This window comes from Gracilinanus agilis, chromosome 2 (genome assembly GCF_016433145.1).
Source record: "Gracilinanus agilis isolate LMUSP501 chromosome 2, AgileGrace, whole genome shotgun sequence".
NCBI lineage: Eukaryota > Metazoa > Chordata > Mammalia > Didelphimorphia > Didelphidae > Gracilinanus > Gracilinanus agilis.
Window position 1 is genome coordinate 594189513 of NC_058131.1, and position 20226 is coordinate 594209738.

Genomic DNA, 20226 nt, shown 5'->3' on the forward strand with positions numbered 1-20226 from the left:
TTTAATTCATTGATGGGAAGCAGCTGATGGATATAAGGTTTCTGAGTCACTCTTTTAGGTAATAGTAGCATTGACTTTCCATATCCATTATTACCATCCTCATTTTACTGGTATTTTGAAAAAAATAAGAGCAATAACATACATATATTTTAAAATCGAATTGACACACAGACATGCTTGACCTTAAAATGCATTTGGAGTGTACTAGATTCATTGCTTACTTATAAGATTTCCATCAAACGCTCTAAACTAATAACTTCTGGTCTTTATGTTTACTACCTCTTGGAGTAAAACAGCTTGTTGTGAATTCCCCATTTGCTCTTAACACCACAGAGTGTGGAAGCCTTTTTAACAAGGCTATTTTGGAACAATTGCTGGGAAGCTTCCTCTCCAGTCAGATGGAGGATCCCAGGAAAGCAGATACAATAAGGACAGTGGCTTTGGTGGAGATAGAGTCACCTGGTGAATAATCCACTGGCCTGAAAAATGTGTCCCTTGGTTTTTCCTAAACTAAGTGGACACAAATTGTCTTCAGTTTTTTACTTTTCTTGAAAATGAGAGGGGGCTTTTGTTTCCCACTACATATCATACTGGCATATTGAGAGGATAAATGAGCTGGCTAGATTCTGCCAGTTCATAAGTTAGTGAGTCTCTAGGGGTACCCTTTAGTCAATTAGTGTTAAAATAGTTCCCTTGAGACTGGAAAGAATTAATGTTCATCCTTTGCAGTGTCCTAGACCTAAGGTCTGTAGGATCTCACTGCTCCTGAGAAACATTGATAATAGGAAAGTTACAGTATTCCTAAATAATTCTGCCACTTAACAATCCAACCTTGAAAGTGAGAAAGATGTCTCTGAAAGGGTTCCCAAGATGAATATCCACTTATGGATTAGGCACAGGGAGCAGATGATAATAGTTACCAGGGACAAGTGAATTAAATATGGTCCCTCCTTCTCGTTCATTTATTCCTCCTTCTTCTCCATCAGATATATATGCCATGGATTCTTAGTGACTGAAGTAGGGAGAAGCTGATTTTCCCATACCATCCCAGGATTTGGTGAAGGAACTAAGGAAAAGACTTAGGAGGGCCATGGTAATTGTTTTCAAGTATTTGAACTGATTGTTCTACCCCCCTTCTTCCCCTGGGCAATGCTTTTTCTCCTTATCTCTGCTTGAGCTCCTTTCTCCCTTTATTTCACAGTTCAAGCACCATTTTCATTTCTTTCCCTTTTTTTTTTTTTTAAACTCTTACCTTCTGTCTTAGATTCAACGGATTCGAAGGCAAAAAGAGTGGTAAAGATAGGCAATTAGGATAGACTTGCTCAGGGTGACATAGCTAGGAAGTCTCTGAGCCCAGATTTGAACCCAGGAGTTTCCATCTCCAGGTCTGGCTTTCTATCCAGTGAGCCACCTAACTGCCCCCAAACATCATTTTCTTAGAGAAGCCTTATTTGGTTCCACAATTGCTAGAACTTCCCTCCCTAACTACCTCATTTATAACAATTTTGAATTTATTCTCCTTATGTTTATGCTATATGTATTTATGTTTATGTTTATGCTAGATGTATTTTTCCCATGCATGTGAATGGAAGCTCCTTGGGATTACTCCTTATTTCATCCTTTGTGCTTTTGTCCCCAGTGCCTAACACAGTTTCTGGTATATAATAGGTACTAAATAAATACTTTGCTATTGATTGATTTTTGAAAGAGGGATAAGCCTTGATCTGTTTGACCTTGTATTATATATTTGGTGAAAGGTGGAGGGAGACAGATTTGGGCCCAGAATATGGAGAGACTTCCTGATGACCAGACGAGCAAAAACAGAGTGCATAGTAGTGGCTTCCCTTAAATTGGAGGTTTTCAAGGGAAAGCTGGATGAGCCCATTCATCAAAACACAAATTCTTGTTCAGGAATGGATGGACCATATTGACCTCTGAGGTCTCTTCCATTGTTCTGACACACTTAAAAGGCCATTTCCCACAGACAATTTGAGACAACTTTGGCAAGCATCCATATACCTTAGTCATTGCACCAAGTCCTCTCCAGGTGATTTTTCTTTTTTTTTCCATATAGATGCATCCCTCTAAAGGGTGCAGTTTCCTAGCACATAAATGGAGCATGGATCTGATGATAATAGTTGCCCCCTACTTCTAGATCTGCTTAAATCTGATGATAATCGTTGCCTCCTACTCAGAAATCACAGCTCCAGACCCTGAGGTGCCCAATTCAAATCATATTTGGAAGCTCAGGATTCCTAGGAAGCCCACTTAATTTACATCAGGAAATGATTTGCAGTTTCTTTTTTTTCCCCCCTACATAAGCAGAAGCCTCAAAATGAGGTCTGTGAGTTAGGAGGATGCCAAATGCCTAGGGATAGCATAAACTGAATCAAAAAGAAAGGGTCCTTCAAGGACCAAACTCTAGATAAAACTGGATAAAACTCTGCCATTGACCAACCCTCTTAAGGACAAACTAACACAATTTCTTCTCTTACCTCTTTTCCCCTGGGGTGAAGAACTAAAACCTAAAATGGTCTTAAATAAGCTATAGATCAGAGGAAGCCTCTGTATTACTCCTTGGAAGAAGCTCTGGAAACAAAGGAGGAAATATGCACAAAGCATCATCTTATTATATGAAATCTTCTCAAGGCAGTTCATATAATGAGCTAGACATACTGGATTTGAAGTCAAAGAACCTAGGTAGGAGATCTGATGCTGCCCTTTGGGAAAGTCACTTAACTAGCTGAGTCTTAGCTTTATCCATAAAATGGGAATGATAGAATTTGCATTTCTTACCTTATAAGAAGAAGGCATTTTGCAGTTTGAAGTGTGAATTAGAACTGTGTTTTAGAGAAACAGTTCTCAAAATATGATCTGTGGTGGATCCATGGGTGAGTGGGTGGGGATCACAGAGAACTTATCAAGGGGTTTTTGACCTCAAAATTATTTTGGTAAAATACAATGATGCTATCTATCTACTAAAATACTCCTTCCTTTTTCAGTACCTACCTATCTGGGTGAGGTTGGATTTTCTTCAAACACTTCTAACAAAACAACAAATTAGACTGAATACTGAAGCAGATAGGAAAATCCAGCAGTCTTCTATTGAGTTAGACTTTTAAAAGATTTGAAAAAATATGGAAAATAATGCCAATCATATATATGTACACATAAAAATATGACAATTTTTCATAAAATTTATATTAATGTGCAGTGGATTAATTTTATTTATAAGTAGATTAATAAATATTTAAAAATGTTTAGTTTTAATGTCTAATACCATAAATGTTGGTAATCACTCAAATAACCAAAAGCCCTTTGGGGTCCTTAATAGTTTTATTTAGGGTGTAAAGGAGTTCTCAGGCCAAACAGTTTGAGAACTTCTGTTTTAGAGGAAACTCATGCTATTAAGTTTGAGGTCATAGAGATGGAATGGACCTTAAAGAATATCTAGTTCAGCTCCCTCATTTTTCATTTTACAGATGAGGAAACAGAGGCCAAGAAATGTTAAGGGATTTGTCTAAGGTTATACAGCTTGTAAAATGCAGATCAGAGATTTATAATTGGGTCCTTTGACTCCAAATTCTGAATTGTTTCTGCTATTTATTATAAACTAGTTGATTCCTAAGGACTCTTTCAACTCTGATTCTAAAGGTTTTATAGTTAAGATCTCACCTCTCCCCAGCAAAATATGTCTTTCTCTACACCTAATACTTTCCCTTTCCCGTTCCAGAATTGGAAGTAGAAACAAATAAAAATTGTGAGACTAAGCATTCTTTTCCAAACCTTACTTCAGATGTGTCAGAGAAACTTGTGGTCTACTAGTTCTGCTCTGCAGTTTATACAGAGGACTTTTATCCTTGTTATTTCTTTTGATCTTCAAAACAACCCCGTGAGGTAGAAAAAGTATTATCCCTATTTCACAGAAGAGGAGACTGACTCAGAGGGATACAGTGACTTACCCAAAGGTCACAGAGCTAATTAGTGCATCCGAATAGGAGGTCTATTAACATGAAATCTAGTATGCTCTTCCTAGAGTGACCTTTAGTCATTCAGTTTTCTGAGAGACCCAAAACTACATCATCAAGTTGGAGCTTAGTTTTAATTGAGGGCATAAATGAGTCAATAAATTGGCAATGGTAGAAGATCCCATCACAAGGTAGTAGGAAGCCTGGGTTCTAGTTCTGGTTCTGCTAATAATTCCATATGACTCTGCACAAGTCAACTCATCTCTCTGGGTTTCAATTTCCTCATCCCTAGAATGACAGGGCTCTACCAGATGACTTCTAAGGTCTCTTTCCAGTCTAAAGTTACTATTTTATTTTCTCTAATGTCTCTTCTGACTCCTAAATGTTTTCATTTGGTCTTAGTAACAATTCTAAGACAGAAGGGCAAGGGCTAGGAAAATGGGGTTAAGTGACTTGCCCAGGGTCATCAAGCTAGGAAGTATTTGAACTTCAGGGCTAGCACTCTATCCACTGTGCCGTCTAGCTGCCCCCTTAGGTATTTATTGATATATACTATGTGAACAGTACTGTAGGGCATATTGAATAAGTATATATTAGGATTTGTTATTGCTCCTTTTGCCAAGCAGAATAGATATTTTTGTGGGTATACAACTTGAAGGACAAATTTTAGAAAGTTGCCTGAGATTCATAGAGCTGAAATGATTTGCCCAGGGTAATACAAGTAAGATGTGTCAGAGGGAATATTTGAACTCAGGTCTTGCTGACCCCATGACTCAAAACTACCATATCACAATATGAGAGAAGTTATGGTTATTGCCTTCAAGAAGCTTACAATCTAGGCAATACTAGAATACAAAAAATTATTAGTGGAAATTAGAGTTTACAATGATAAAACTTGGGACAATAATCCAGATGATCAATTATGTATTTTATTTTATTTTATTTTTTGTTTTTAAACCCTTAACTTCTGTGTATTAGCTCACAGGTGGAAGAGTGGTAAGGGTGGGCAATGGGGGTCAAGTGACTTGCCCAGGGTCACACAGCTGGGAAGTGTCTGAGGCCGGATTTGAACCTAGGACCTCCCATCTCTAGGCCTGGCTCTCAATCCACTGAGCCACCCAGCTGCCCCCATCAATTATGTATTTTAAAACAAAATCCAAACCTCAAACCTCACTTGATTTAAAAGATTAATAATCCTACTGTTTACTTTTAGTGTTTTGAGTGCTTTTCAGAGAATCCTGGGACAATCTGGCCTCATAGAGATGTCATAGTGTTATGAAAAGAATTTATTTCTTTCACTTACTGGTTGTGTATAACTATGGGCAAGTCTCCCCATTTCTGACCTTGTGGATTAAGTTACTGGGTTGTGATAATCAAATAATTTATGGGAAGCATTTTGTAAACTTTAAGGTCCTATGTAAATGCCAGTGGTTATTGTCATCTGTTCCTGAAAGTAGAACACTTGAAGGAAAAAAATAATGTTTTTTTTTAAAAAGAGTATTAGATTTTTAAAAATTTTAGCTTATACAGAAGGGTGATCCAAGGTTCACTGCCACCTTGTGTAGTCATAATGATTCTAGTTAATCTTGGAAGGTCTTTCATGGAGTGCCCTAGGAATCTGTCATTAGTCCTGTGCTGTTTAACATTTTTATCAATGCCTTGGATAATGGTATAAGGAATATCTTATCAAATTTGTCAGTGAAATAAATCTGAGGGAGAAGATAGCTAACAAGTTGGATAGCACAGAATCCAAAAATCTTTGTGGGAAGCAGTATGCTGTATCTCAAGCAAGGGGACCTGTGTTTAACCCTCCAACTCTGCTACCTACTGCCTGTATTACCTTAGGCCAATATCTTCTGTTCTCTAAGCCCCTGTTTTCTCATCTGTTAAACAGAAGGATTGGATTTCTAAGGTTTCTGCCAGCTCTAAATCTATGGTTCTACACTTCTGACAGGAAAGAACATTGGGTTGAATCAAAAAAGAAGAGTTTAACAGGCTAAAAGTGATCTTACACTTGGGTTTAAGAAGCAAATATAAGGTCAGGGAGATATAACTAAATAGCAATTCATCTGAGGAAAAAAAAAGATCTTGGGGTTTTAGTGGACAATAAGATTCCTATAGAGTCAACACTATAATGTTGCTTCCCAAAATACTGAATATGACTTGAAGCTAGATTAAGAGATGCATTGTATCTAGAACTAGAGAAGTAATAAACCATCTCTGGGGTATCAGATTCAGTGCTCAATCCCACATTTTAAGAAAAACATTAATTAGTTGGAGAACAAAGAGCAACAAGGATAGCAAAGCACATTGATTTAATATCATATAAGGATTTGAATCAATCAACATTTCTTAATTGCTATGTGCCAAGATGGCACATCCTTGAAAAGTAGTTTCTCTTCTTGAAGAACTTTAATGTGGAAGATATATTCAAATAACACTGTATATACAAGATATATATATATATATATATGCATATATATACACAGTCTAATTGCATGATGACATGAGTAAGACACTTGGATGGAGGAGGGGAGAGGAGCTAGAAAGTTTCTCTGAAAGGAATGAGATTGAGTTTAGTTTAAAGGAAGCCAAAGACATTAGGAAGTAAGGAAGGAAAGAATTTTAACCTTGGAGGACAATGAGTGCAAAAGACATGGCATCAGAAGATGGATTGTTCTATGTAAAGAACAAGTGGTTCAACTCTAGCTAGAGGGTAGTCTATGGAAGGAAAGTAGGCAGGGACTAGGTTATAAAGGATTTTTCAGGTCAAAAAAAGAATTTCTTTTTTATAACAGAGAGCTACTATTGAGTGGGGAGAGGAGGTGACTTAGTGATGAACTTAGAAAATAACTCTGGCAGCTTAGGCTGGTTGGAGTGAGGAGAGGACTTAAGATGTAGAGACCATTTAATTGATTTCAGTTTCACCATTCCATTTCCTCTCAACTCCACCACCCTCATATTGGCTTCAAATTACCTCTACCTGGAGTATTACAATAACCCTCTAATTGGTCCCTATACCACAAGTCTTCTCCCTACTGTTGGAGGAAAGGTTAACATACTTCTGATAGGCCACAGAGGGCAGAATCAGGAATAATGGGTAGAAGTTGCAAAAAGGGCAAATTTAGAATGGATAACAGGGAAAACTTCATAAAAACAAGAGGCATCCAAAAGTGGAATAAGCTCTTTAGGGAGGTATTGGATTTGCCTTCAGTAGAGGAATGTTAGACAAAGGCCTGATGACTCCTTGTCAGTTATGTTGTAGCTAGCAATCTCATCCAGATTTAGGATGTAATTAGATGGTATTTGGGGTCCCTTTCAATTCTCAGATTCAGTGATAAACATTGCTGAGATTGTAAACTACTTGAGAGCAGGAACTATCTTTGATCTTTTCATTTCTTTCCTAGCTTATTAGTGGGAGAGGTATAAAAGCCACTGGATTGGGTAGGAGATCTGCTCTATATTCCCTATGTGACCTTAGGCCATTTAGTTTCTCTGAATTATCGATTTCCTAATCTATAACAAATGGGTAAATAATTTCTTCCCTACCTCTTTTTTAAAAAAACTCTTAATTTCTTTTTTAGAATTGATACTAAGTATAGATTTCAAGGCAGAAGAGTTCTAAGGGCTAGATAATTGGGGTTAAATGCCCAGTCACATATAGCCAGGAAGTACCTGAGTCTAGATTTGAACCCAGAACCTCCTGTCTCTAGGCCTGGCTCTCTATTTCCACTGAGCTGCCCCTCTTCCTTACCTCTTGGATAGACTCTAGTATAATATCAGACACAAAATAGGCATCAATAAATGCTTACTGACCTGCATGGGGGTTATTTTGAGAAGCAAGTGACAATGTGTATAAAATGATTTGTAAATTTAAAAGTTGGAATAAATAGAAGATATTTTTATTGTCCATTGTATAGTCTTGTAGCTAATAATGCTAACAAATAATAAATACGTAAAATAGGGCTTTAAGCTTTAAAGTTGACAAATGGCATTTTTACTCTGCTATCTCTGGGAAAACCCAATCAGGATACAAAAGCAAATACAGTATATTTTATAGCAGAAAGAGTCTTAGGTTTTTCAGCAAGGGATCTAATTTCAAATCTTAACTCTAATACTTGCTACCTTGGGCAAATCTCTTTACATTTGGGCTCCAGTTTCCTTGTTCCTAATGAAAGAGTTGTATTAGATAGAGGATCTTTAACTCCTTTGACAACAGCTTTTTTTTGGGGCACTTGACAGACTAGAACTTTATAAAGGAGTTGTGGTTCCTACCAATGTTTCTGAGCCAAAACTTATTCACTAAGAAACTTGGTAGAGGTAGGTAGAGCAAGCATACTGTATGCTTTTCCTTTTATAAAGTTTTCTGAAAGGCTTGGAGAAAATGAACATTTACTCCAGAGGCAGAAGGGGAAAAGAAAATTTGTAAGGCAGAGATATATGGAAATGAGAAAGCCAGAGAAAGGAACACGAGGAAGGGAAGGGAAGAAAGGATAGTTGATGAAAAGAGGAAGGGGAAATACTATTAGAAAGTGAAATATCTTTGATGACTTGGTCTCTTTAGTTCCCGGTGTCTTGACCTGGGAGTGAGGACTTGGGTTGAAAATGTTTAAAGCCTTGGCCATTGCAGAAACCTGGTATCACTGTAGTGAGACCTGCAGGATGAAGACCTGAGATGGTGGTAGCAGGGCCCCCCTCCATGGTGGTTATTTTCTGCCCTGAATCTAGGCATGGACACTCCCATCCTTTTCCCTTGTCTCCCTCTTTCTCTCTGGTCCTCTGACCTCTTCCAGGATCACCAGACATGCCTTTTTCAGTCCCAAGAAATTCTCTCCATTCTCCTCTCACTATCCCTAATTGCAGGATATTTCCCATGGGATGCACTCCCCGACCCTATCCAGAGCCAATTCAGTCTCCTTCCTCCCACGAGCTTCTCTTTGTTGCTTTTAATTTCACCTCGAGAATAAGGGCTTAGGGTGGGGTGCAAACAGGGTGAGGATGAGAAGTCACTGCTGGTTTATAGTCCCGGGACCAGACCGATCTTAGGTCGGAGCAGGTCCCACGAGTCTCTGGCCTTGGAGCCTCCCTGACTCCAGCTTCTGCCCCGCCCACCTCCGCCTCTCAAAGTGAGGGAACCAGAGCCACCCAGATTCACAGATGGGGGGGAGATACCACTCGCTGCAGGGCTGGGGGCATGCATAGCCAGATAAATGAGCCTGCACTCCGTCCTAGTAACAATCAGAAGCATCACAGCAATAAATAGTAAGGAACGCTAAAGCTATTCCTGGAAGCTCAGAAGCGAGGACAGCAGAAATAAAGTATTCCTAGAAATTGACTCATTCCCGCCGTCCCTCTTCTCTCCCCTCACGCCTTCAGTACTCGGAGCAGGAGGAAAAGGGACAAAGGGAGACCGAAGTCCCTTCAGGTTGACGGGCGGAGGGTGGAGAGGGGCGCCCAGACCCGTGAGCCCCCGCTGAGCGGAGCGCCCGCTTCTCAGCCTGGAGCAGCGAGTGGGAGGGCAGCGCGGCGCTGCGCGGGGCGGGTGTGGAAGAGCAGAAGCGCAGCTGCCCCTCCCGGGACGGCCCCACGCCGGGGTCCCTGCCACTCGGTCCGCCCCGCCCCTCTCCTCTTACCGGGCTAGGCACCGGCCCGGAGGCTGCCCTTCCTCCCTACTGAGGTGCAGGCGCGCTCCCTTCCCACTTTGTAAAGGCGAGAAACCCGTGGAGCCCAAGACAAAGAAACTCTCCTGCCTTCCTCTCCAGTACCCCCTCCGCCCTCAGACACTCCCCTCCTCCCGCAGCCCGCCCGTCTGGCCGTCTCGCCCTCCCTGCTCTCTCACCAGCCCCCTTCCTTAGGACCTCAATTGATAAAGGAGTAGGCATGGTAGGGAAATCCGCGAAAAAAGACACTCTCGTGCCTTCGATCTCCCCCCTCGCTCCGTCGCCCGCTGGCACCCTAGCCCGAAGCCTAGTCAACGACGCCCCAATTCAGTGGCGTCCTCTTACTCGCTTCCAACTCTCACTGCCCCCCAAACCGTCCCAACCCTTTTGCCCCGTGGCCCAGCCCCGACGCTCCCCTCAATCACAACTCCCGGGCCACCCACCTACTCCTGGCCATAGCCCCGACCTGGCCCCCACTGGCCCGCCCCCCAGTCGCTCTCCCCAGCTTCGGGGAGGAGCAGCCAGAGCAAGGGGGAAGGACGAGGCGCATACAAAGCCAGGGGAAGGAGCAAAGGGGGAGTGGAGTGGGAAGCGGGAGCGTGGAGGAGGTTAGAGGGTTGGGGTACCGGGGGTGGGGGAGGGGGAGGGCAGGGTCTATTTACCCGATTTCTTCTTCGACCTCCGAAATATCCGCGAAGATGAGAAAGACGACAAGCAGGGTGAGCAGAGCCAACATCCAGCTCTTGAACTGCAGCTGCATGGCTCGGCGCCTGCCTCCGACCGGGACCGGCCAGCGGGCGACTGAGCCGGCGAGGGGCAGAGCGAGAAAAAGCGCCTCTCCCACCTGCCTGCAGCCCCCCAGCCCCGGGGACCCCCCGCTTCAGCACAAGCGGCTGCCGCCGTGGCGGCAGCAGCAGCAGCAGGCGGGGAGTTGCACAGGCTCTGCGATTGTCCCCCCAGTGCAACCCAGCCCAGCCCCGCCGTCCCTCCCAGCCCCGGGCTCCTCTCCGCGCTCAGTTTGACAGCTTTGCTCCAGTCGGTGCCCGTTCTCTTCTGTCTCCCCCTCCTCTCTCCCCTCCCTCCACTCCCCTCCCCTCGGTGGTATCGCTTCTTAGGAATTTGCTAGGCACATCCCTGTCGCTCCTCTCCCGGGGACGCCACGCTCTTCTCACACTCTCCCGGACCCAGAGAGGGAGGGGGGCCTAGGGCATGCCCCGACCCCGAGAAGCGTAGTCGCTTCCCCCCTCTTTGTCCAGCTTCCTCGCTCTCGCGCTTTCAAAGTTTTCCTGACACAAAGACCCACACCTGGGGACGGCCGCCAGTCTAGGAGAAGGCGGATCCACGCTGACAAAGGTTCCAGCCTAATTTGCCTAATTTGGTGGGAAGGTGGGTGAGAAAATACTTGCAATGGTCGGCCTGCAGCCGAGATGCTGACATCTGCCGGTGGGGCAGGTGGCTGTCAGCCGCTTCCAGGGTCAGACTCCTTGAATGAGGGATTTTAGAGTGGATAGCTCCTACTCAATGGGTGAGGAAACTGAGGACCTGAAAGGTTCACTCAAGGTCACAGAAACAAGTCATTGGCAAAGCTATGGCGAGACCTCAGGTCTCTAGACTATTTGGCCAGTATTCTCTTACTATCATAATTCACTGAAGGTTTTATTTTTTATTTTTATTTTTGCCACCCGTCACTGATGATGTTGAGTACTGAGCACTTACTTCTGGTATCACATCCCAATTCACATATTGCAAAATCAATACTCAACCCCCCCCCCACCCCAGTCTCTTCTTGATGGAAAGGCATGGTAGAAGAGCTGGGTGCCCACAAGGGGTAAATGCCCCCCATGCTGTATATTTTACGCTTCCCCAGTCTTATACAGATTAGCTCAAATTAAATTTTGCACCAACCATTTGCCTAGGGCTGGAAGGGCTCCATTAAGTTTTAGTGGAATTAGAAAATTGCTTAAAATTTTTCTGAGCTAATTGCACAATTCATCAGAACTAGAAAAAGTACCTTTACAGCAATTATAACCCAATTTATGTGAAGATTTTTGAAGTTTGATCATGAGGAGAAAGGAACTATATGGATAGTAATTTTAAAAAATCATAATCTTATTCTAAAAATAATAACCAGATCATAGGAACACAGATTTTGAGCTTGATGGGGTCAACTAGTCCTAAACAGGAAAATTCAAGGGTAGTTGAACTTCTCTGATTTCTGGGTTACCTACATAGTGTTCTTATGATCCTTATGTCATTGGAAATCCACCAGAAAGAGCAAGTTTCTAGGGAAGACACTTTAAGCAGATAGAATAGAAATCTTTGTTTCCCCACAAAATCATATTCCCAAACACTTACTATGCTCTATCTGTATTTATTTAGGTGCTAATCACTCCTGTAGATTAATGAAAGGGAGAATTTTCAGGGCTAGTGTAGCAGTTATGAGAAAAGATGTTGGTTAGATGTGGGAAGAAGGTCAGAGTATATAAACCCAATTAAGAAGAAATTGCTTTCTTCTGACATAAGGAATTCTTATAATCATGAGTCCTGTCTTAGTAAAACTATGTCAGTGATGCTTCATGGAAGTTAGTGGCTGAGCTTGGGGAGTAGCTATATATTATTATTATGGGGGGGGGGAATTTTTGAGTGTAGTGGTTTCTTTTTTTTACAATTTCTCCACCAGGTACTACCTTTGAAATCCTATTAATAAGGAACTTCAGGAGGGAACTTTCCCCCTCCTTTTTTTGGATTAGAGTAGAATTTGCTTATGACAACTCATTGATGAAAATTTATTCCCAGTTTTCTGGAACCAGAAATAAAAGAGAGTCTTCCAGTAATGAATTAGCAAGTGAAGAGGGGCTCTGAACTAAACAAGGAAAAGAGAGACCAGGCACACATTATCATTACCACCCTATTTCTCTTCCTGCAAAATGCTGTTTCTTTTTAGATGCTGTGTATGTTTGGGTGATAGCTTTGGGAAGTTAGGTATTAGGATGAGACTTGATCACTCTTAAATGATTGCTTAGAACTTAAGTTTTCTTTCCTCAACACAGTTATTGAAAGGGAAGCTTCTAGCTTCCCCTTCAGCCCTTTATATTACTCTTCCTTATGTTCTATGTTCTAACCAACCTGCATCACCAGCTGTTTCCAAAATTTGACTTGGCACTCCTCTTCATATATAACTTAGCACAGTTTCTGGCACATAGTAAACCATTAATAAATTATTTATTCAATTTCCAGTTAAAACCCTACCTTCTATAGAAAGACTTTCCTAGGCCCTTTTAAATCCAGTGACTTCCTTCTATGGACTATTTCCTATGTATCCTGCATGTAGCTTGCTTGTACACAGTTGTTTGCATGTTATCTCCCCACTTAGTTTGTGAATTACTTGCAGGCAGAGGCTGTCTTTTGCTTTCCTCTTTATTTGCAGGACTCAGCACAGTGCTTGGCACATAGTGGGCACTTAATAAATATTTGTTCTAATCTTTCAGATTCCTTATCCTTCTTTTTGTCTCAGAACTGATGTTAAATACCTGTTCCATGGCAGAAGAGTGGAAAAGGCTTGGCATTTGGGATTAAATGACTTTCCCAGGGTCATATAGTTAGGAAAGGTCATATTTGAACCTAGGAGCCTCTCTCTCTCTAGGCCTGGCTCTCTATCCACTGAACCACCTAGTTGTCCCTTCTTTATTTTCTTGATGGAGCCTTCCCTGATGCCTTGCTCAAAAGTGTTTTCCCCTCCTCAACTTTCCCTAAAACATCTTCTGTGACCCCTCTTCTGCTCTCATCAAATGAAATTATATTTCTAAAAGTGCTTAACACAATGCCTAGCACACAATATTATGTAAATGTTTTCTTCCCATTTCTAGGCTTAGCTCTCAATCCATTGAACCCTCCTTGCCCTTTCCCCACATATTTCTTAATGCTGAATGAAATCCTGGAGTGAGGATAGGATTTGTGGAGTCTGGGATTAGCCACTGGGGCTGAGGATGAGAAATAGAGAGGGGGCATGACTGAATGCCCTTCTGAGATCCAAAAAGACTCAGTGGGAGAATCTGTGCTACAAATTCTCCTTTACCTGGCTAAGGATCTTTTGTTGATCAGAGTGAAGACTCTCTAGCTTTTGACTAGCCTCCAGTCATCTGGGTCTGGTTATTTCTTTGAAAGATCTGGTACCATCTTCTGAGAAAGAGGATCATTGAATCATAGATTTAGAGATATGAAGAGCCTTTGAAGTCTAAATCTCTAATTTTACTTGTAACTCCAGGAACATTCATTCCCTTTCACATATTCTCTGCTGTCCCCCCAAAAGATACCCCAGGTTCAAGATACTTAAGTAGGTAATGACCCACAGATAATGACGGTGGGTCATTACCTACTTAAAACTCAAATAATTTGAGGTCCCAAACAAAAAAGATATTTAATTAACCAGCATAGCAAATAAAATGCCAAGAGAAGGTTCCCCATATTTACCCATAGTATACACTTTCACATTTTCAGTGGTGGAAGGCATACACACATAGATGTATGCCTGGTTAACATGCATAAAAAGCACATACATGGCCCAAGAAGATAGATGATCTCTGGGACAGGATACCCAGGTGACCAGGGTACATATGTATGGCCTATATACATAAGAGACATGAATGGACTGTCACACCTCTGACAGGGCTGTTGATTACCTCTGGTGATGTTCTCATTTTGATCTTTACTGCTCTTAGTTGGAAGCATCGTTTCTGTTGGATACTATTCTGTGGTCTTGTGCTGCTACCAACTTTTGGGCATCATCTTTTCAGGAGAGGAGGGAAGTAAAGGAGGAAGGAAGCATATAAGCATTTATTAAGCACCTACTATGTGCCAAGCACTATGCTAAATGCTTTAGAAATGCTATATCATTTGATCATCACAACAACTTTGGGAGGTAGGTGCTAATATTGTCCCAATTTTACAGTTAAGGAAATTCAGACAGAGGTTAAAAGACTTGTTCAGGGACACATAGCTAATCAATATATGAGGCTGCATTTGAACTTGGGTTCAAATTTTCAGATGTAAGCTGCCCTGCCCACTCCTGCCTCCTATATATATGACCTTTACATGTCTATCCTGTCTACATGGGTATCCCATCCCAGTGATCATGAATCTTCCCTGGCCATGTATGTGTTTTCTATGCATGTTCTTTGGTCACTAACTTTAGTTCCAATGCTCTCTCCACTCACTGTACCACTTAACTTTAGGGTCACCTGCTAGATAATAAAGGTTACATAGTTACAGGCTATAACAGCAGCTAAAGGGTAAATGGAAAAAAAGACAGGTAGAATAACCCTATACTGAGATGTCTTTTAACTGCCCATGTCTTGTGCTGAATTGAAGTCATTTGCCTCAGACAATTAGATTAGAAATTTCTTGTAACTTCTGCTCAGTTTCTTATAGGGATCATGTGTCCCCCAGAATCCATTTCATAGAGTCTGGCTACTAATGCCCATTTTATTTCCAAGATCCTCTGATTTTGTGAGCCAGAAAAAAAGAGCTAAATGAAGGGAGCTATGTCATTATCTTCTACTTTCCTAAATCATATTCTTGCTTGTATTATGTATATTTGTCAACAGCAAAGACAAAACAAAACACAAAACAGCTTCCTGGCTTTTGTGTTTTATTTTGACCAGTGAAAAACTTCATTGTCTCCCTCTACAGAGAGAGAGAGAAATTAAGTCTCTCAGATATTTTGATTTATCCAAAGTCACACAAGTAACACTGGTCCTTTGACTCCAAATAAAATCTCTCAAAACACAATGAGGAAATTTTATTGGAGAGAGAATATTATTTGTAACACTTAGCACTTACTGTTCACATTTTGCTGCTGTTTATAACATTCAAGTATTTAACTAGCAATAGACAAATACTATGGAGGTTTTTTTCTCCTTGATTATCTCCTCTTCTCCCTCCCCCACCATCTTGAGGAGAACAAGAAAGTAAAAGGCCTGGGATCCCAGGGTAGGGTGGCTATTGCTTACTACCCTTAGAGGAAGCAGAAGCAATACTATACCAGGTGGTACAAACTAAGTGAACATAAGTTAACTTGATGAGAATCCATGAAGATCTGCCAGAGAGAACTGAGGCAGCAGAAAAAAAATATCCTCAAATATCCAAGTCAGATCTCTGTGATTAAAGTATAGTCCCAGATTAGGAAAGACCTAGACTTTGAGATGTATAAAGGAGATATTTAGGAGGACTTTGAGGAACCAGGTGAATCAGGGCCTCTGAGTCTTCTCTTAAGTGCCCTTAAACACACACTTCAATGATCTATTGCTATTGCTATTGACCACCTGTCTCATCACCCAAGTAGAAACACAGAATACTGGCCAGTGGCTAGCAAGTACAAAAGCAGGGTGGGAGAAATTTCATGTGCTTTGAGATGCAAGAGCCATCCCAGAACAGGTCTATGCACTTTGCTCTGCACTGGAGCAAAGAAAATAATCTCTTGGTTAAGAAATTTCTAGAATTTAGCTAGGGAGAAAGAACCTTTTCTGTGGCCACCAGGGCTTCCTTGTGGAATTGTGAGTCTATGTGAGTAACTGTGGAAGGGGGGTCTCTTTCACCACCGAGCCAATGGATTTTAGACTGAGATTTGTGGTAGTCTCATCTGCTCTTGAATTTATTCTAGAAATAGATATTTGGCTCTTGGGCTTAGCGTGTAACATTCTTACTAATTAGCTAAGCAAAGCAGGAACCAAAAGAGCTTCCTTTACCCTCAAAAATTGTAAGTGGAAAGCAATATCACCTCCCCAAGGAATTAAAAAAGCAAACAAAAATAATGACTAAAAATACTATTATTTGGAAAAGAGTAGCTGCTGCCTTCTAGGATACAGGATAAAGGAGAAGGTAGATCATCCCAGAGGTCTGAGATCAGAGTGGTTTGACCTACCCTAAGACATTGAGAAGTTAAGAGCTGGAGGTAGTACATATCTGTATGTTTTATCCGAATGATTTGGGGCATGACAAACACAGGGTTGGAAGATTGGCAATAAGAGATGTGGAGTAGTTCTCTTTGGGAGGATTTCATTGAATGGAGTTGCCTTTTAAGTATGTATGTGTCCAGTGTAAATGTCTCAAAATGATCCACCACTGGAAAAGAACATATTAAGTTTGACACTCACTCACCCTATAGCAAAAGCTAGTATAAAAGGCTTTTTGGTCTTCATGGTCCATGGTTCTTTGGGTGGAACGGACATTGATAAAGAGAAAGAATATATGCCTTAACTATGCCTTAGCTAGAAACCATGTGACGATATTTGCCAAATCTGACCTTGCCACTCTGGCAGCCCACTGCTTCAGCTGCTGGCAAATATGCTTTGACTTGAAGCTCAGATGTGACAGATTTCCTGAAGAGAACAATATACTACATAATAATATGGCAGATTAACTATGTAAGGTTTCTTTTGTCCTAGAAGGGGAACAGATTTGTTTTGACTATTGACACTAAGGATTTGCATTTGCATACCCAAGGTGGTGAATTTGGTCAGAAACAACCATTGGGAGCTAACAGACATTGATATAGTACTTTAGGATTCCATACTTTATAGCTACCCATCAAGGATTCCAATCAATCACTAAAGAAGTCCAAAAGTAGATACAAGAACATGGAATAAACTGGACTATTTATACATACCATATCAACCTCAAGCAGCTGGCATGATAGAATGCTGGAATGGGCTGTTAAAATCTCAAATAAAATGGTTTTTAGGAGGCCAAGACCTATAAGGCTGGGGAAGGATTTTGCAGGTGGCAGTTTATGCCCTTAATCAGCTGTCATTATGGGACTTAGTCTCTCCTTTCCTTGGGTCACACAGGTCTGAGAATCAAGTTGTGGAGAATAGATAGCAAATAACCAGAGCCATCACAAGCATTAAAGACTGAGGAACTTCTCAAAATTTCTTGATTTCAATACTCAGGCTCTCTGTTATGCTTGGCTAGCCATTCTTGTACAGACAGGGACCTTGAAGTGGACCTTGAAGTGGACCTTGAGCTCCCAAGCTTCAGACTTGAATAGTATCTATAGTCCAGTGGTTCCCAAACTTTTTTGGCCTACCGCCCCCTTTCCAGAAAAAATATTACTTAGCCCCCTGGAAATTAATTTTTAAAAATTTTAATAGCAATTAATAGGAAAGATAAATGCACCTGTGGCCATCACTCCTACCCTGGATCGCTGCAGCACCCACCAGGGGGCAGTAGCGCCCACTTTGGGAATCACTGTTCTATACTATGTAACATTTATGGGAGGTGATACTGATGTTAGTGATGTTTTGTGTTGTATAAATAATTGCAGTGTATTGTGTACATAGTTGAAGAAGATACAGGCAAAAGAAGAAGAAGGCCACACAGACATCAATGCAGATGCCTAAGATGCCTAAATATAGCAATGGGAAAGAAAAAGGAGGATATGGAGGCTACCTGTGCCCAAATAGTTAAATGCTATTAAAATGCTAAATTTATGTTGTGGGTAATATCTAAGATTGATTAGCAGTTTTGCATTTATAATGTAATGTCTGATTATTTTGCTTTATAATGTCCTTGATCACGTATAATGTTTGATGTTTATGATAAGTGAGGGGCGGAATATATTGAGTAGATAAACTTGCTGGTGATGCTAAGCACTTATGATACACATTCTACATTTGCTGTGTTTGAAACATAATTATTAAATTTGACCAGTGGGGGCATTTCCCCCCTTTGATTGACCCAGGTCCACACTGGATTTTACTGATTGACCAGAAATGCCCAAGTAAAGATCTTCCATGAGCGTGACATGTATTGTGTGTCAGTCAATGAGTACACAATAATTTCAAAGGACAGACTGGGTGACATCAAAGCCACTGGGGAGAACTTTGCTCTGCAATGGCACAGTGAATGCTAGAAGTCATTATCTTATGTGAAGTATGGTCATGAGCAATAGAACTTATATGTCAATTTAAGGCTTGCAATACATATCTTGAGTTCTTTCTAGCTGGAGGCTTTAGGCAAAATGCCTTGTCACACTCTTGGCACTAGAGTCTCTTTCTTGTGTAAAATCTGATGCCCTCAGTTAGTTTTTTTGTGTTTGGTGAAGTCCTTGCCACATTCACTGCAGGAGAATAAATTTCTCCACTGTGTGAAAGCTGATGGTTTTTGCTCAGAAATTCTTGTCACACAAAGTGGGCTGAAAAGGTCTCTTCCATTTGCAGGTGCTGGTATCTGAACAGTTGGTCATTCTGGCCATAGTTCTTATTGTATTTAGTGCAAAAGAAGGGCTTCTTCTTTCTGTGTACCTTGATGTTATTGGCTAAGTCCTTGTTACAGTCATTGCATCCGAATGATAAGAGCCAAGATGAATGTTGGCTTTGAAATAAATGACTTTTCTGTTCTCTAGAAATTGAAGATCTGGAATTCCCAGAAAATAGTGGCCCCTGTGTACCCTTCAAGTTAAAATGCTCATTAGCACTGGAACTAATGACCAGTTCTATTGTCTCCAGGGGTTCCTGATCTCAGATAAATGGCTCTTCACCATATTCAATCTGGGAAATCAAGTCTAGTTTTAGAATGGTACAGCCCAATGAGATCAAAGTCTCATAATTGGTTTTCATTATATCCTTGCAGAGTTTCTTTTGCCACTCTTCCAAAACCTTCCACTTTTGCACCATTAAATACGTGGTCACAACATGGAATTTGTTTTGCAAGATAATACATGTATGGCCCAGAACAAATTGCTTACTGTTTCTTAGTGAGGAGAGGGAAGAGAGGGAGGGAGACAGTTTGGATTTCATAATTTTGGAAAATGTATGTTGCAAATTATTATTACATGTAATTGGAAAAGCACAATATCTTTGGATTTAAAAAATAAGTAGCACACAAACAAAAAGAAACACATGGTCACTTCATCAAATGCCACAGGCACCAGAGCAAAAGCCCCTGGGACCACGGCCCTCTTCATAATATATAGAGTAAAGCAACTTTGTATATATGAATATATATATATAACATATATAGTATAATCTATATAATTTATTAATATGCACATGCTCAAAAACATTTGGAAAACTCTGTATTAGAGAGTAAAGGTTGGGAATAAGAGAGGGAAGGGGTGATCCCTCTTTTTGGCTCATGCAGCTCACCTCAGATATAGCTTGAGTCTCAGGTCATAGGGCTTTGAGGCTTCACTAACAGGAATGAAATCTAGCTAGCACCCTGGAAAGCACTGAGGCAGGCACCAGCAGAGGGAGCTTTGCATAGTTGAGTGTCATCTTGTATTTGGTGGTAAGTATCCTTTATGGCTGCCTGGTCATTAGTAAAGATTCATGCCATTGTTTCATAGAATCTAAATTGTAATCAGACCAACAAAACGCTATTACAATGCTCCATCTGGTGTGAAAAAATACAGAAGGTTATAATGGGGTTTTAAGTTCTATTTGATGAGAGAGCTTGTGAGAAGCTGCATTTGTCTCATATATTTAAATTTCTGAGTTTTATTCCCTGTGAGTCAGTTATTGTCAAAATAAAGCAGCACTAGTGCTGGACTTGGACTTAGGAGAGTCTTTGATTTGAATCCTATCTCTGATTTTTACTAGCTA

General features: G+C 41.0%; 1 protein-coding gene across 2 annotated transcripts in view; it reads right to left on the bottom strand.

Moving 5' to 3' along the window:
• The window catches only part of ST8SIA2 (ST8 alpha-N-acetyl-neuraminide alpha-2,8-sialyltransferase 2), a 96716-nt gene extending 86328 nt beyond the window's left edge, over nucleotides 1-10388 (bottom strand). For both annotated transcript variants that reach the window (XM_044665433.1, XM_044665432.1), the window contains exon 1: nucleotides 10291-10388. In XM_044665433.1, the coding sequence (XP_044521368.1) occupies nucleotides 10291-10388 (98 nt within the window). The remainder of the gene's footprint in view (nucleotides 1-10290) is intronic.
• Between the last annotated feature and the right edge of the window lie 9838 nt (nucleotides 10389-20226).